The following is a 15,972-nucleotide window of genomic DNA, read 5'->3' as shown; positions in this document are numbered from 1 at the left end:
CAGATGGTGTGGTTGTATTTCTTACTGATTTCTGGTGATCTATTCTAAAATTAAAACGTAATATAAATTTAAAATTAGAATATGTTTACTTCCTTTCATCTAAAAGAGGCCCAACCAAAATACAACTTTCGTAGTATAATTTGTTTTATTGTAATCGCATACAACTGTTACTGTATCCTTTAAACATAATTTATAATAAGTAGTGAGGATTTACTTACGATCTCACAATCCAAATATATTGCTCTTTCATCAACTCAGTATTTCGCACTTTTTAAATCTTCTTAATTCAAAGGCAATTCTACAAATTGGATACGTTCTCCTACTGGTTGTCATTTCTTGTCGAATTATCTATAAACCAAATGTATAGTTAGCGTTTTCCATGTCATTAATACAGTACTTGTTTAAACTCATTTATTTTAATTTTCTCTTAGTTTTCTTCAATCTGTTCATAGGCATATGAATATTATACTATGGCTATAGGTCACTCCATATCTTTATAAAGGCTTGTTAGTTTTTAGATAATCAGTTATTACTCAATAAAGACGTGAACGATTTGGAATTTACATAATTTCAATTACACTTTCTGTAGCGATGTAAAATGAACAATATTCCAAAAAGGTGTCCTGTTTCACACCAGCTAATCCCAGGTAAATATGGGTGCAAATATAAGCCAAGGCTTTTTTTAGAGCTACTGTTTAAATCGATTGTATAAGGTTTGTGAAGTAGTTGCATTCATAACCTAGTTTCTTTGAATAGCCTTTTTGTTCTTTTGGTGGTGTTGGTGAATTGCTAACCAGACGTTTGTTGTACGTAGCCAAATATTAACCTTTGTCAAAAAGTACACCTCAGGTTGAATTATGGTTTAACGACCCTTTTCTATATAAAGAAACTTTGTACATTTTGTTGTTATTATTAACGAGATACGATGATTATTGATTGAAGTTTAGATCATATATTAATATTGAACCTTATATAATTTAGAATAGGTTACAAACTAAAACACGTGACATAGAAGCATATTATTAGATATTCAATATATTTTGTTCTTTAAATAATATTCTGATTTTCAAACAAGAAGTTGGGTAAGATAGGTAGTTGTTCATAGCTATATGTACGACAGACGTAGCTTTCAGTAATTCGCTTACGGTGAATAGGATCCGGCCTCCGGGTATTTACCGTTCCTCGTGTTATTTGACGATGCCGTGCGCTAAATCAAACATTAAAATTAATAAAGGATTAAGATAGAAACAGAAAATCATTTAACCATAAGTTAAAACAAGCTATTGACGGGATATGAGATCTATATTTGTTATTGTATTCGGCTATAAACATGTGTTACGTTGAAATTTGTACACAGTGTAAACTTTACATTTTGGACTCAAATTTCTATTTAGTGTCAATATAATATAGTCGGATGTCGAAACAATTAACTTTATGCCTGATAAACCAATTCATGTTATTAATATTATAGATATCATGTTAAGAAAAGTACATGTACTGTGCGTTATTACAAGAGTTAATTGATGACTCTGGTTTGTGGTCTTTTTAATTAATTAAATTTGTAGTTTAAACTCGTAACCTGTCAAATTGAAATGATTGTGACGTCTAAACGCGCACATAACGTAGATACTTTGATATCTACGCGCACACAACGTAATTGATTTGGTTATCTACGCACGCGCATGGCGTATATAGTCCTAACTAATCTGAACATGGGACTTATATCCCGATTTATCGTTCATTATTATTTGTCGTTAATTATGCAACTAACGTAACTGCGTTATAGCTACAACATAAAAAAACAATGCGTTTAACCATATCAAAAGACGGATGTCTTTAGATAGAGTATATAATGATTGTATAATAATTGAGGACAAGATAGTCGACGACTGTATGTCATACAACTTCACAGTACTGAAGTAAAAAAACATTAAATTATAGTTTTTATTCAATCATTTTATCAACATGTGAGAATTCATTTAAAATGGAAAAAATTACGTTTTCAAAAAATGATGTTTATTATTGTTCAAATAAACTAATTTAACTGCACTCGGAAAACTGTATGTTCTGAACAAAACACTGCAACTTGATAAAAAATGTAGTATATTTTTATACAAATTCTGTAATATTTATTTTATTAATATTTTGTTAGGTGAAGCAATACATCTGGCGCGTGATTTCGGCTATGTGTGTGAAACCGAGTTCCCGTCTAGGCAGATTGGTGAATATACAGCAAGGCAACACACAGACCCATCTGAACAACAAACAAGAAAGAATATGGTCTTAGCAACAAAGTAAGTCATTGGTAATTGAATTAAAATAAAAATGTATGCTATTAAAATGATGAAAGTGAGTGGAGTTGTGACTTGGTGGTTATGATGCTTGCTATCAATTCAAGGGTCCTGGGTTGAAGTCCTGTCATATGTCGGGACTTTTTCTAATTACAACTCCACTCCCAAAGACTTGTAATAAGACTTTGCTTATGTAGAGCATCTTGTGTATGTTTGTCTTGTGAACAGGATTGCCAGCTTTAAGAAGGATAGGGAATGAATTCGCTTATGGTTATCCTTGGCAATTTGCCTAAATAGGCCTATATAAAAGAAAAAAAATAAGAAAAAAAGAGGTTGAGATGATTATTTGTTCTATTGTTGTTGTTTTCTAACCATATTTTAACAATGTTCTTTTTATTTTTTAGACAAGTTCTTAAAGAAATGCAAGATGTGTTATGTCAAGACCGGTCACCGCTTGGAAACACGCGTGCGCAGCCCATTCTAGAGCCGTCCATTCAACGTTGTTTAACACATTTCAGTATGATAACACATGGATTTGGAACGCCTGCTCTTTCAGCATCTTTTGCCACACTACAGAACTGTTTGACAGAAATGCTCAAATATATGGAAAAAGCATATCCAAGTATCATATCACCACATGGCGGTGGTAAATTAGACTCTAATTCAAATAAAAGCAACGGTGACAAAGGAGATGACCGAGTAAAAGATGTATGAACAAATGCTATTCGATAAAACGTGTAAAAAAACAGGAGGAACGGAGACGCGGTACAAACGCTTCTCGGGTTTGAAGATTGTAAAAGACCAGAATAGTTAGATTTCATTTTTGACCTGTCAGCATGTTTTAATAAAAAGAACTGGTCAACTGTTACGTCATGGAAGCTCATGAGACAAGTCTCGGTGAGGGTTATGTTTACCATGTCATCGTGTGTTTGTGCGTTACATACTCTTATCAAGGTGCTTAAAATAACAAAAACCAAATAGCGAAAGTTGGTTAGCGCTACTCTACAACGTCAAACTCTATGACAATTATTAATGAGAAGAGCATTTTTAGAAAATATTTCTGCAAACTGTTGTTTTAATCAACCCACCTTATACACATCCGTCTATTCACCCATTATGTGGGTTAACTGTCCGCCAACATTTTTGCTAATTACCTCTTATATAAATGTATATTAAGTCCAAAACGACCGCAGTGCAAATAGATGTGTTTTTTAAAATATTATTTAAAAGTGGCATCAGATTAGAGATACGATGCTAACCTGTAGCTATATTGTAGATAAATTCCACTTTTTATAATTTGAAAGATAAAGTTTAAACTTAATGTTTTTGATAATGAAACATCATCGACCAAAAAGTATATCGCTTCAAGTAAGGATTGTATTTTTAAACCCACCGAAAATAGCCACATTCAAATACTTAAACGCCGATTCTCGATCTACAGTACCATGATTTAGTAATGGTAAGACTGTACAACAATTATGATACTTTACATGTAAAGGTAGAATCGATACATACGGAACACAGTTGTGTTAAGGTTATGTCGACAGTCAACAAAATGTACATTTGTGCGAGATACTTAATAAACGTACTTAAGTATTAAGATTGAGTTTTAAATATTTGTGAAGAATTTCATTTTCTTGACAATATTGCTTACCTTGTCGTCGTCTTTAATAATATTTTTATGACAATATTTATACCTTTCAGAATATTTATGGTTTGATAATTTTACCTTGTACATAAGTGTTTAGAAATTACATCCGAATCAGTATTGTTTAGAGACTACTCATTATTGTAACCCGTTTATACACAACAGTATAAACTATATTCATATTTTTAAATCAAAATATCTTGATCAATTTTACTTGTTTTGTGATTCGATACAATTCATTACATTTGTTATATTTTTGTTATTTTAAAAATATTTTTACGTTCAACAAAATAACTTGATCAATATTAAGTTTTAGCAAGAAAAGAAGTAAATTACTAAAGAAAATATTCAGATTGTGTTAAACTATTCTGTTTATTGTAATTGTAAAGAAGAGTCAATATTTTCACAAGATCACTTTTGTTGTATGTAGTTGGTTGTACCACGTTTGGGTGGTAGGGGTTGGTGGGAGATATGATATTTAACATACACCTGTACAACTCAATTCAAAATTCATTTCTTATAATATGTTCTCAATTCTATAAAATTATGCAAAACCTCATCACGTTTGTCTATGGTTAATTTTGTTTCAATATTATTATAGTGCAGCGTTTATGAAATATATACCGAATCAATTAACTTCTACATTGGAATAATTGTACTTTTTATCTGGGGGACCAAAGTATATGATTAGAAACAAACCTAGTTTTTTTTATACTACGTTGAAAAATATTATCAATCGGCATCATCCGGGTCTGTTATAGATTTTGGGGATTATTGAAAATTACTTTTAAAATAAACATCGCCAGAGAGTAGTATTATTAGTTTTCTAAAATCCGTGTAATAAACAAACGTTGAAAAGAATATAAATCAGAATTGTTGCTCATTATGTTTTGGTATAGATATCATTCGGTTGCTGAATTTCTGGTCATTTTCATGTTACAATCGAATCAATCTGGCATCGTCATTACATAATGTGTTTTTAATTTCTTTATATATTCTTAAACGACTGGTTTATTTCGGACGTATAAGAGTGTATATACATACACTTGTTTATTGATATATAAATAAAATATCCTGTAAATTGTAAAAAAAAAGTTTTCTTCAATCATCAAACAACTGAGAGGTGCGAATACGTCGTTTTCATACAGTTCTTGTTTAAAGTGTATTGTAAAGTCTTTATTTTTATGTTTGTAGGCTCTTGTAAAAACCTAGTTTTAAGTTTCTTCATCCAATGCCTCACCCTGAATAGTTGTGAAAAAAAGTATTAATTGTTTATTAAGCCAATTGTTACAATGTGTAGATATGTATTAGGGTGGAGCGTAGCTGTTTTGTTCAAAGGATTTAAGTCCAGAAATAAAAAAAAAATAAGAGAAATTTACAATTTGTTGTTGAGTTTGTTTTAATGCTAAGCTATATTGACAATTTGGAATACATTGGCCTCCACATTTTAAATCACCCAATGGACAGTATCATGTACTAATAAGGACAATAATACATTCACACTTTAATATTATCTAGGCCTAAAATAATAGTAGAGCTAGATGCAAAGAGTGTAGTTATCTGCACGGGCAATTATAGAGGTAGCATACTTGTAGATACTTCTACTGCAGCATACACGCACATTCTTCATGAATGTTCAATGTTGCTACTACACATTGATTCATAATGTTTAAAATAGTGTTAGCACACAATACAATACAATAAAATAGCACAAAGTCGATCATACATAAGGAATAAATGTCTTTTTTTAGCGTGCAAGCTCTTTTCTACCATTTCTACATTTTGCTAGTTATCATTACATTAAATAACCCCTTAAAAGCAAAAGGTAACGGTAACAGAAAAGCGCAAACGTAGTAAAATAAACGTAAACATCTATTTATTTTTTATTAAACATTAACTTATCACACTCTTACTAAAGGAAATTATAACAGGTGGCCTTTAAATTAAATAACTTTGCTTAAAAAGAATGTGTTCTTACTGGAAATACATCATAGATGGCGCACTTCAAACGATAGGGGGCTCACTTGTACTTTTTTAAATAGCTTTGGTACTTTAAAGAAAGAACGTGGAATATACGGTAAGTGGACAGGGCATACCCTGCCTTTTTTACAGAACAAATGGCTAGCTGTGGAAGGCTCTGTTTAGTAATTCGTAATAGTGCAAGGTATTATTAATTTAACTGCTACATAAGCCTATTAAATAATTATTGTTACAGGCTGTTCATAAATTATTATTGTTACTTATAAACGTATAGGCCTATTCAATGTATGTTCGTTTAGCATAACGTTGGTGATAATTAATGGTTAAACAGTTTAACAGTTCATCAATAGTTTAGTAGAACGAAGCGTTTTGTTTGTGTTTGTTGACGTTATGAAAAAAGGAATTAAAACCTTTGAATTTAGCAAGTATAATAATGTTAAACTGATATATTATGCATTCATATATTTTCATATTTGAACAAACCGATGTCTCGCTAAGGTTAACAACTTGGTGAATAAAGCTTATGAAGAAAGTTCTACTAACACCTGATTTGCAAGGAAGGACCGGTATCGGTATGTCAGAGCCATAATAATGGATCTGTGGTATGTGTGTAAATGCTGCCCCCTATCGACACAGAATTGGATCAATGAAGAGTGAGTACTGTTCAGTGTTGTGAAATAATAGATGATGATTCAATTATTATTATCAAATAAATTGTATTATTTAATGGTAACCTGCATTACTGTTATGCCAAAATGCCAAGAGATTTGTTCATTGTTATATCAATCGTAATTTGAGCAGCTCATCAAATATCTAGATTATTTTAACCTACCGTCGTTTAATACACAATAGACAATATAAAGTAGGTACAGTTAATAATAAAATTATGTTTTTTAGAAGATAAAGGTAACGATACTAATTTGTGTCTATTATTCTTGAATCTAAATTTTAAAAAGTGTTACATATTTAAAACAGGTGAGGCCTAGAAAAAAATGTGAAGCGGTTGTCTCGTACAATTTATCCATTGGAAATAGGCACATTTAGTAATCTAAATTTTCTGATTATGGAGAGGCGTATTTAGGTGAACCTTAAAATAATATCATAAAAACAATCTATACGATCATAGACACTATTGTATTACATGAAGTTCCAAACTGTTCATCCATAACTGTTTTCTGTGCAGTATGTTGCCCTCAACTATCGGTACTAAAATTCCAATAATTATTCAATTGATTGTTTTAATAAATGTGCCACAGCACTTCGGTATAATTGAGCTATCGAGTATACAGGCAGAGGTTGATCAATTATTGCACTATGCTTGATTTTGTATTGTAATTGGTCTATAACTGAACTGTTGAATAATATATAAATTAAACAAACCTCGTTATAACAACATTGGTATTGAATTTAAAGCATGGCTATGCTACAATAACAGCCGAGGCTTCAGATGCTGTATCTACGCTCATGATATAACATACAAGAAACACCATGCAGGTTAACAGCGAGATCATGGGAGAAAAAGCCAAAGAAGGCGAAGGGAATCCACCGCCTACAAATGACCGTTTGCAAATATTTGGAGAAAATACATCTATTCACGGAATAAAAAACATAACTACTGGTAATAGGTGGAGCCGAAGGTGAGCCTTTCATTTTATTTGGTTTTATCAAATTAATTCTGCACCCAAAATTGTTTGTTCTGTAAGTGTCCCTAATTCAATTCAACTTTTATATCGAACAGACTTTCCATATGTACATAATACCAGGGAAGAGTGAAATTACAACTATAATCTTTGACAAATATTGTTTTTAAAAACTGCATGGAAAGAACAAAATGAAACCTTATATAGTATTATTACATGATACAACTTTTTACTATTATTTCTCTTTACTTACTTACAATTTCATAACGTGTTAACTATTATTTTATGTTAATTCTTATTATGTATGTTTTTAAACCACTTGTATGCACTTATTAGTTTCCACATCTATACAGAATTACACCTCTGCCGCAAAAGAGAAAACAATAAAAGTGTAATTTCACTCTTCCCTGATATATACAAACACAAGAAAATAAATACATTGTTGAACAACCATCAACAATGATGAAGGATAGAGTGGTTACCTTCGGTTGGATGGACTACCATCATATAATATTTGTTGTTGAAATAAAGAAATCAGTATGCATAATTCATATAACCAGTATATTGTTCTTTGAGCCGTTAATATTCCATTGTATATTTACACGTAGGCCTACATCACAATGAATTTAATATGAATTTGTAATTTATTCTATGTTTAGTTTAATTCTCACGTTTTATTTCTATATTTAACTTTATTCTACAGACAAAAAGTATTTGGACTATTATGATTGACAATATATTTCAGTAGATTATGCTGTGACTTAGAGGTCTTAAGGAGACAATTTCTTGGACCCCAGAGTGTCCTCTTAATATGGGTAACTGTAACTGTAATAATAAGAATATTAATGCCATAATAATAGTAGATAGTTTAATTCTTTTTTACAGTAGAATGAAGGAAGAGTGAATGTGATGTCACGCCCGACTTTTTATTCAATATTCACAATTTGTTTTCAATATCTCAGAATAACAAATATTTGTTTCTTCCATAAACAGTAATAAATTCAATATTCTTATAAAACAATAAAGAACAAATGAAATCAATATCTTTTCAGATGCATTAAGTGGACGGTGATTGAAAGAACAATATTTACCTTTCTTGTACAGCGTATTTTAAAACTTTAATTACCTTTGACATAAGTTCCTCTCTGTGAAAAATATTTGTCATAAAGAAATGCTCTATATTAAGTATATGAAGGAAATGTTTAGCTACCAACAAAGATTCTGCGGCCGTATTCACCAATCACACTTAAGTGCGATATTTCCCTTAAATATTAAGTATTTCACTTAACTCAATAAATAAAGTATTTCCCCTAAATGGTATTCACTTAGATAGGAGATTTTTTAATTGTAAGGGTAAGTGTTTCCCTTAGCCTAAGTGTGATTGGTGAATACGACCACTGTGTTGTAATAATGTCGAAATTGTTTCTTATGAAAAAGCTGAAGTTTTTTTTTACAAATCTTTTGTGACGCTTACAAATTATAAGACGTAGGTTACGTCAGGATGCATTATTTAACAATACGAACGGTAAATCAATTATTATTATTTCCTTATGTACACAACCCATCAATTTATCAACATTGATTTCTAGTTCATTATACACTAATTGGACATTACCAATATAATAATATAATAATAATTTCACTATTCCCTGACATTACCAAGCCTGTTTCCACCACTAAGTGTTTTTCGAAAGAGTTGGTTTATGCGCATGCGTATTTATAGTATACACAATGTGAAAAAAATCAGATCTCAGGAATCTTCTAATAAATATAAATGTTATCCAGTTACAATAGATAAAATATAGGCCTAAGCTGCTAGGAAGAGGGACAGGAATGTATCTTCACATTTATGGTTAAATATATTACTGAATAAATGATGCAAAAATGCTATAAATCAATACTAGTTTAACTCAACCGTCTGGAACTACCGCAAAAACGTATTTTACTAATGTTGGGCAGAAACTATTTTAAGAGGGGTTTCTACTTTATTTTCAGTAACCACACCAAAATAAGATGTTTTGGATTGTTGTATTATAAAATTTATTTATAAGAAACTTCTGTTTTTATTCTTTCATCTTTTTTGTTACTTTTCACACTCACCACCCACGTGTTTTAGTTAGAAATGCTTTAAAATTACCATAACGTTACATTTTGGCATTCATGTGCTTGTTTACAGACTTTTGTGGACGGTTGTGTTGTGTGCTTCATTTGTAACTCTGACATATCAAGTATACTTATCTGTTAATGTGTACTTGAATTTTGAAACAAATACCAAATTTCAGCAGAAGTATAGAGGACCACAGGAATTTCCAAATGTGGTCATTTGCAATGCAAACATGTTCAGGTATTAGCATATTTATTTTTTCTTTTGTAAATGTTTATTTAAATGTGATTATATAAAAGAAGTATAGGCTTAAGAAAAGTATGTTTGTACTTCTGACAGATTTACTTTTTCGATTATTTGAACACAATATATTAAACTTGAACACTCCCTTCGTTTTGTTTCACCGGATGATGCAGCTGGTCACTGTCTAACTGACTGTTGACAGTTAGATACAGGTCTAGGTGTACTACTGCAAGAACGCCTAGTTGTACTTTGCTACCTCCGTTGCTATCCATAGACTCCATTTATTTCCGCGCTTCTTTTTTTTTTTTTTGAGGAAATCCTAATGTTGATCTTCTTTCTTAGAACATCAAGCGTATTGAAAGACTTTGGTGGTCTTACAGACTATTACTTTCACGGGCTATGGTATCTTAAAACACTGTTTCCTTCAGTCAGTTTCATAAAAGAAAATCATGAATCTCCATTGGAGTTCGGAGATGAATTTCCAGGTGGCGGTGACGTCAAGGCATTTATTGAACGAAGCGGACATAGTATCGAATCTATGCTGAGGATGTAAGTGATACTGAGTTTTTCTCTTTGTTGTCTTTGATCGCACTACTAAGTATATGTATATATAATTTAATTACATTTTGTTTATGTTTTGAATGGTCAAAATATTTCATTTGCTGTATAAGACTGACTGTTCTATTTTAATGAGGATAAGAATGAAATGTTCTCTCTGTTCATGCTCTTCTACATACACACCTACTAAAGTTAGTTTTAGTCAATTAATCTGCTGCTTCCATCTTGAATCAATAGTAGATGGGAGGCTAATAAAAAGGCATGCTCTTTGATAATATAAACTTGGAGAGTGAGACAAGATATAGGCCTAGACGATGAAGTTTGTTTTTGAACCCAGCTTCACGTGACAAAAATGCACTATAGGCCTACAAAAGCTGAACTTGTCATAACATAATTATATATCACCATTGCATATCACTTTTTCGATAAGTACACCGAACTAATACCCAACGGAACGTGATAGTTATATTAAAGTAAAACTGTTATTAGCTTTTTGTTGTCACTTACTTAGATGCTATTTTAATGGAGAATCATGTGCAGCTGATGACTTTAAGAAAACGATAACGAATTATGGGCTATGCTACAGATTTGTCCCGCCATCTAGAAACCTTATCAACGGAACCGGTAAGATTCATATCCGCCGTTGATTTTAGCCGCCGTTTATTTTGGCCGCCGTTTATTTTGGCCGCCGTTTATTTTAGCCGCCGTTTATTTTGGCCGCCGTATAACCGCTGCAATAAAAAAGAGATGTATTAAGGAAATATTAATATTATTAAGAAAATATCTGAAAATGATCAAATAAATAGACATTTATTACGTTATTTATTAAAAACAATACATCTAAATGTCTTGCATGTAAAAGCTTTATGTTATACAGTACCATCCAGAAAACATTCACCATAGGCCTACCCACGCAGTTTTTCCGCGGATGAAATTCGGACAATTCAGTTACATGTTCCACAATCTGTGAGGCACATGAATCAAATTCTTTCAATAAAATGTTAAATATATATGTACATTTTGTTTTATATTCAGGCACGACGTATGGGTTAACATTGATTTTAAATGTAGAGCAATACGAGTATTATTCAGCTCCGAGGGAAAATATTGGATTTAGAATTTCAGTGACGAACAAAAACGACATTCCGGATTTAGAATCTTCTGGTATTGATGTTTCACCAGGAACACAAACACAAATTGCAATTAGAAAATCTAAGGTAATTCGATTCAATCTATTCTGTATTTTATAAGCATTTCGAACAAAAAGTGTCGTCACACTAGCGATCTTAACTACTTTCAATGGGAAGACCTTGCTGTGACATTTATTAAGCTCTGTCTACACGATCAAACTTTATGTGACAAAAAAAATGTGATATGGACATGATGATTTCATACCACACTACCATCTATGGGCACATCACATTTTTTTTCCTAAATAGTTTAATAGTGTAGACAGAGCCATTCAGTGATCTTAACCACTTTCAATGGGACGACCTTGCTGTGACATTTATTAAGCTTTGTCTACACTATCAAACTTTATGTGACAAAAAAAAATGTGATATGGACATGATGATTTCATACCACACTACCATATGGGCACATCACATTTTTTCCCTAAATAGTTTAATAGTGTAGACAGAGCCATATTCAAGCGTAAGTTTTTTGATATAAATATTACCAAAATAATAGAAATTGATAAGGAATTTTGTGCCCTCAAACGGTTTGTTTTGATTGATACCCATTTCATTTATTTACTGTAAAACTATGTTTCTTCCATGGTTATAACCATTTCTCTCTATTGGTTTCCACAGACTATTAACCTACCTAAACCATACGGTGAATGTATTGAAGAGGACGCTCGTTCGCTTAAGTATTTAAGTGAACCTTACACACAGAATAAATGTCTTATGGAATGTGAATCAGAGTTTATGGTTAACAATTGCTCGTGCAGAAATTATTATTTACCAGGTGGGTGGAATAGATGAATTGTTACTTCTAGTTACCACTGTAAACAAATATACAATAAAATTAAAGCCGAATTAAATTCAAGATTCCAGGATTCAGAATAGAATAGAATAACATTACCAATGTTAATGAAACCGGCCATACAATTCCATGGCTCTATTTAAAAAGTAAAATACGTTCACAGAACTTCTAGTTACTCTTCTGTATTACCCTTCGGCCGCTTTACTGGGTTTAATATTCAAGTTTTTATTTCTTCTCAAATAATGAACCACAACGTTGCAATCCATACATTTTTTTTATTCTCTATTTCAGGGCGAAATATCTCATTTTGTTCACCAAAGCAAATATCTGAATGTTATCACCAAAGTTACTGTAAGTATTCAAAACATTGAGAGCATTAAAAATGCTCACTGTGTATACAATTAAATAATTCAATAATTCTACAAGTTTATTTTCGAATGTTTGAAATAATTTGAACTTTTTCCAGCCATTTTTTTATCTATGAGGAATGAAATATGTGATTGTCCGGAGGAATGTATACAAGAGGTGTACAAGACATCGATGTCGTTCAGTGCTTATCCATCGAGTGGTGTAGCAGATATAATGCATGTTTCAGAAGATTTCGAAATGATGGCAAATGCGTTAGGATACTATATCAGGTTTGTGAATTAGTTCAATTGAAGGAATCAATGAAATAGGCGCCTGGATGTGCATGGATCTATCCTGCACGATCCCGCTCGAAGGTGTTACGGTATAGTGAGACAGAGACATTGTCGATAAAGTTTATCGCAAATAGTTTGATTTCGCAAAAAAAGGTCATTGTACAATGCATAATGGGAAGGGTTTGGGAGCAAACGTCACGACGCGTATGTACAAACAACACATCACGTACGTACGCGTCGTGACGTTTGCTTCCAAATCCTTCCCAACATGCGTCGCGCACGCTATTTGGGATAAACCTTATGACCAGAGGAAGAGTGAAATTTCACTCTTCCCTGAAAATAACTAAAATATTTCAAAACGAAGGCTTAGCGAAAAATGCTGGAAAATCCAAAAACTCTCAACACTCAAGAACCTCTTCGTCAATGACCAGATAACAAATCATATTTGAACGAATCAGAGATAAGATTTAATAATCATTTTGTTTACTTATTTCAGTCTACTTACCTCATATGACGTATACGAGAAAGATCTGCATTATTTGTACTTTTACTTTCTAAATACTACAAGAGATGCCATGAATACAGTAAAACCAGAATACCAAGTCGGCCACAATGACCTGTGGGGTTGCTCATCGTTGTTTGAGTACCTCTACGACTTTATATACAGTATCAAATACACCATTATATTGGAAATTTACAATAAAATATACCTAGACTTTGTATATACCGATCCACAATATTCAACCGAGTATAATTCGTCGATTTATTTCAAAGTAAAAAATATAACTGAATATTACATTGGGGAATTTGGCCAAGATGCAGAATTAAGAAGTGAGCTGAATAAGTGTGGTGCTCAGGTTGATGATCCTGAAGGCTGGAACAACACGATGGGTGACCAGGTTTATGATTACATGTTTGATGTCATTTATGAAGATCAGTATGTATATATAAACGATCTGTTTGTCAAAAAGTTGGAAGTGTTGATACAAGAAAACGACAGATTAGAATTGACTGCAGAATTTATCAGGTAAAGGTATTAAACATATTTCATCATCATAGTTTAGATATTAATATTTCATTGGTAATAAAAAAGATTTTGATATTTGGAAATATTTCAATTGAATATTCAACAAAAATATACTCACATTCGTTCACAACCATACAACAATATACAATCTAGGTTAAAATACTTTACCATTAAAATGTTTCTATATTTTTCAGAAATAATGTTGCCCGAGTTCATATTTACTTTGAAACATTGAAAGTGGAAGAACTGATTGATCAACCGAAATACAAACTATTTTCTCTCATATGTAAGTACTGTAATAAAAATAGTGCAGCTTGACTATAGCTCTGTCTACACTATCAAACTTTATGTGAGAAAAAAAATGTGATGTGCCCATAATACTGTATGGATATTATGATGTAATATCACTACCATATTTGGTCATATCACTACCATATTTCATTACATCCCACTTTTTTTGTCACATAAAGTTTGAAAGTAGACAGAGCTTAAGAAGCGACTGATTTCTTCATGTCTTATCATCTCTATTTTCATAACCATTCAATTGTGTTTAGATACTTGTCGGTTTGTTGTACTCTTACTTAATGTAGTTGATGTCGACCTATACTTCCTTGCTCCTTGCATGCTTCATTGTTTTATGTTAAATGGGTCGAGAGTTAAGTGTGACTTACCCACTGTGGAGTCATGACAACGGTGTTGGTTTTGAAATGTTTATTTTCTTGCGCTCCAGAATACAGCAGGAGAAGATCTGACTTTACAGTAATTTTTAGATTTTAGATTTTTAGATAAGTTTATCTACTTTACTCATCACCAATTTTCTAAATTAATTGATTTTTTACTGTACCATGAGCAATTAAACTCATTATTCATTTGATCGCAATTGAGTTTTACTGAGATTTGTTTTATTTACACCATTATAAGGAATACCGTACAATAACATATTTCTTTATTATTCAAAAATATTAACAAGTAGTCTCCTTCAGAGTATAACAAGTACTTGTGTGAGCATTTTGTTGTCCTCACCACTTACAACAATAACGGCACCAACAATTTCGGAGTGGAGTGAATGAAAAACATAATATTCTTCGAAATAAGTTCGAGAGCGAGTGCAGCCAAACTATACTTACCACATTAAATATAAGCGGAAAAGTATTCATTTTTTTCCACAAAGGAATTTGCTATAGACGACTTTTTATTTGTGTTTACAATCTTCATTAATGTAGGCCATTTTCCAAATGAAAACAAGATTGTTATCTTAAGAACTCAAATTTACTTTATGTTCCTTTTGTAAAACTTAGCAAAAGCCAATTTTTTATTAAACAGTTCATGGACCTAAATTATGGAATAACTTAAAAGAGAATCTAAAAAAACAGACATCAAATTAAGTTTAATTATTTGGAAAATTATCATTCATAAATATATTATTATTATTATGCCACTTTTACCTAATTTGTACACATTTTTATTTTGTATTTATTTTGTATTTATGTTTTGTTGGGTCTTTCTGAGACAGGCCTTAATGGCCTCTAAGTCTGATCCAAATTAATGAAATCATTATTTGTTTATATTGTTTACATTGTTTAAGTTTTCATTAATTGAATAAATGTAAAATGAAATGAAATGAAAAAAAAAACATGCTTCTTGATGAATAAAGCTAAAATCTAGTAATATTTTTTCTTTAGGTGATTTCGGTGGTGCTCTTGGGTTGTTCTTCGGAGCAAGTATCGTGGCAATATTTGAGACGATTGATTTCTGGTTAATTCAGGGTTACAAAAGAAAGGACCCAACAGTGGACGTTGATGCAACTAATTAAATATAAAATAATAAATAGAAAGTAATGGGGGAGGGTGAGGT

General features: G+C 31.6%; 2 protein-coding genes and 1 long non-coding RNA gene across 7 annotated transcripts in view; all 3 read left to right on the top strand.

Moving 5' to 3' along the window:
• The window catches only part of LOC144854678 (transcription factor AP-2-alpha-like), a 116,790-nt gene extending 111,814 nt beyond the window's left edge, over positions 1-4,976 (top strand). For all 4 annotated transcript variants that reach the window (XM_078712620.1, XM_078712621.1, XM_078712618.1 and 1 more), the window contains 2 exons: positions 2,153-2,294; positions 2,696-4,976. In XM_078712620.1, the coding sequence (XP_078568746.1) occupies positions 2,153-2,294; positions 2,696-3,005 (452 nt within the window). In that variant the 3' untranslated portion in view covers positions 3,006-4,976. The remainder of the gene's footprint in view (positions 1-2,152; positions 2,295-2,695) is intronic.
• Positions 4,977-5,948: 972 nt separating this feature from the next.
• On the top strand, positions 5,949-8,366 carry LOC144854007 (uncharacterized). 2 transcript variants are annotated; one of them, XR_013614482.1, is made up of 4 exons: positions 5,949-6,016; positions 6,418-6,572; positions 7,333-7,556; positions 8,263-8,366. It is a non-coding gene; the product is annotated as an uncharacterized LOC144854007 (long non-coding RNA). The 2 variants fall into 2 exon arrangements; XR_013614483.1 differs by lacking the exon at positions 5,949-6,016 and adding an exon at positions 6,028-6,103.
• A 1,408-nt stretch (positions 8,367-9,774) lies between these two features.
• On the top strand, positions 9,775-15,942 carry LOC144854002 (uncharacterized). Its single transcript, XM_078711884.1, has 10 exons — positions 9,775-9,903; positions 10,249-10,455; positions 10,976-11,088; positions 11,500-11,681; positions 12,276-12,432; positions 12,742-12,801; positions 12,917-13,088; positions 13,588-14,118; positions 14,313-14,404; positions 15,801-15,942. The coding sequence occupies exons 1-10, from the start codon at positions 9,896-9,898 to the stop codon at positions 15,929-15,931; spliced, it is 1,653 nt and encodes a 550-aa protein (XP_078568010.1). The 5' UTR covers positions 9,775-9,895; the 3' UTR covers positions 15,932-15,942.
• The last annotated feature ends 30 nt before the right edge of the window (positions 15,943-15,972 follow it).

Source organism: Antedon bifida, chromosome 10 (assembly GCF_963402885.1).
Source record: "Antedon bifida chromosome 10, ecAntBifi1.1, whole genome shotgun sequence".
Lineage (NCBI taxonomy): Eukaryota > Metazoa > Echinodermata > Crinoidea > Comatulida > Antedonidae > Antedon > Antedon bifida.
The sequence above is the reverse complement of the archived record's forward strand: the minus strand, read 5'-3'. Positions and strand labels throughout refer to the sequence as shown.

Bases quoted from the DNA above. Each gene is read 5' to 3' on its own strand.
- LOC144854002 (XM_078711884.1), top strand. The intron at 12,433-12,741 runs GTGGGTGGAATA...TCTCTATTTCAG, and splicing joins CAGAAATTATTATTTACCAG to GGCGAAATATCTCATTTTGT. The intron at 14,119-14,312 runs GTAAAGGTATTA...TATATTTTTCAG, and splicing joins TTGACTGCAGAATTTATCAG to AAATAATGTTGCCCGAGTTC.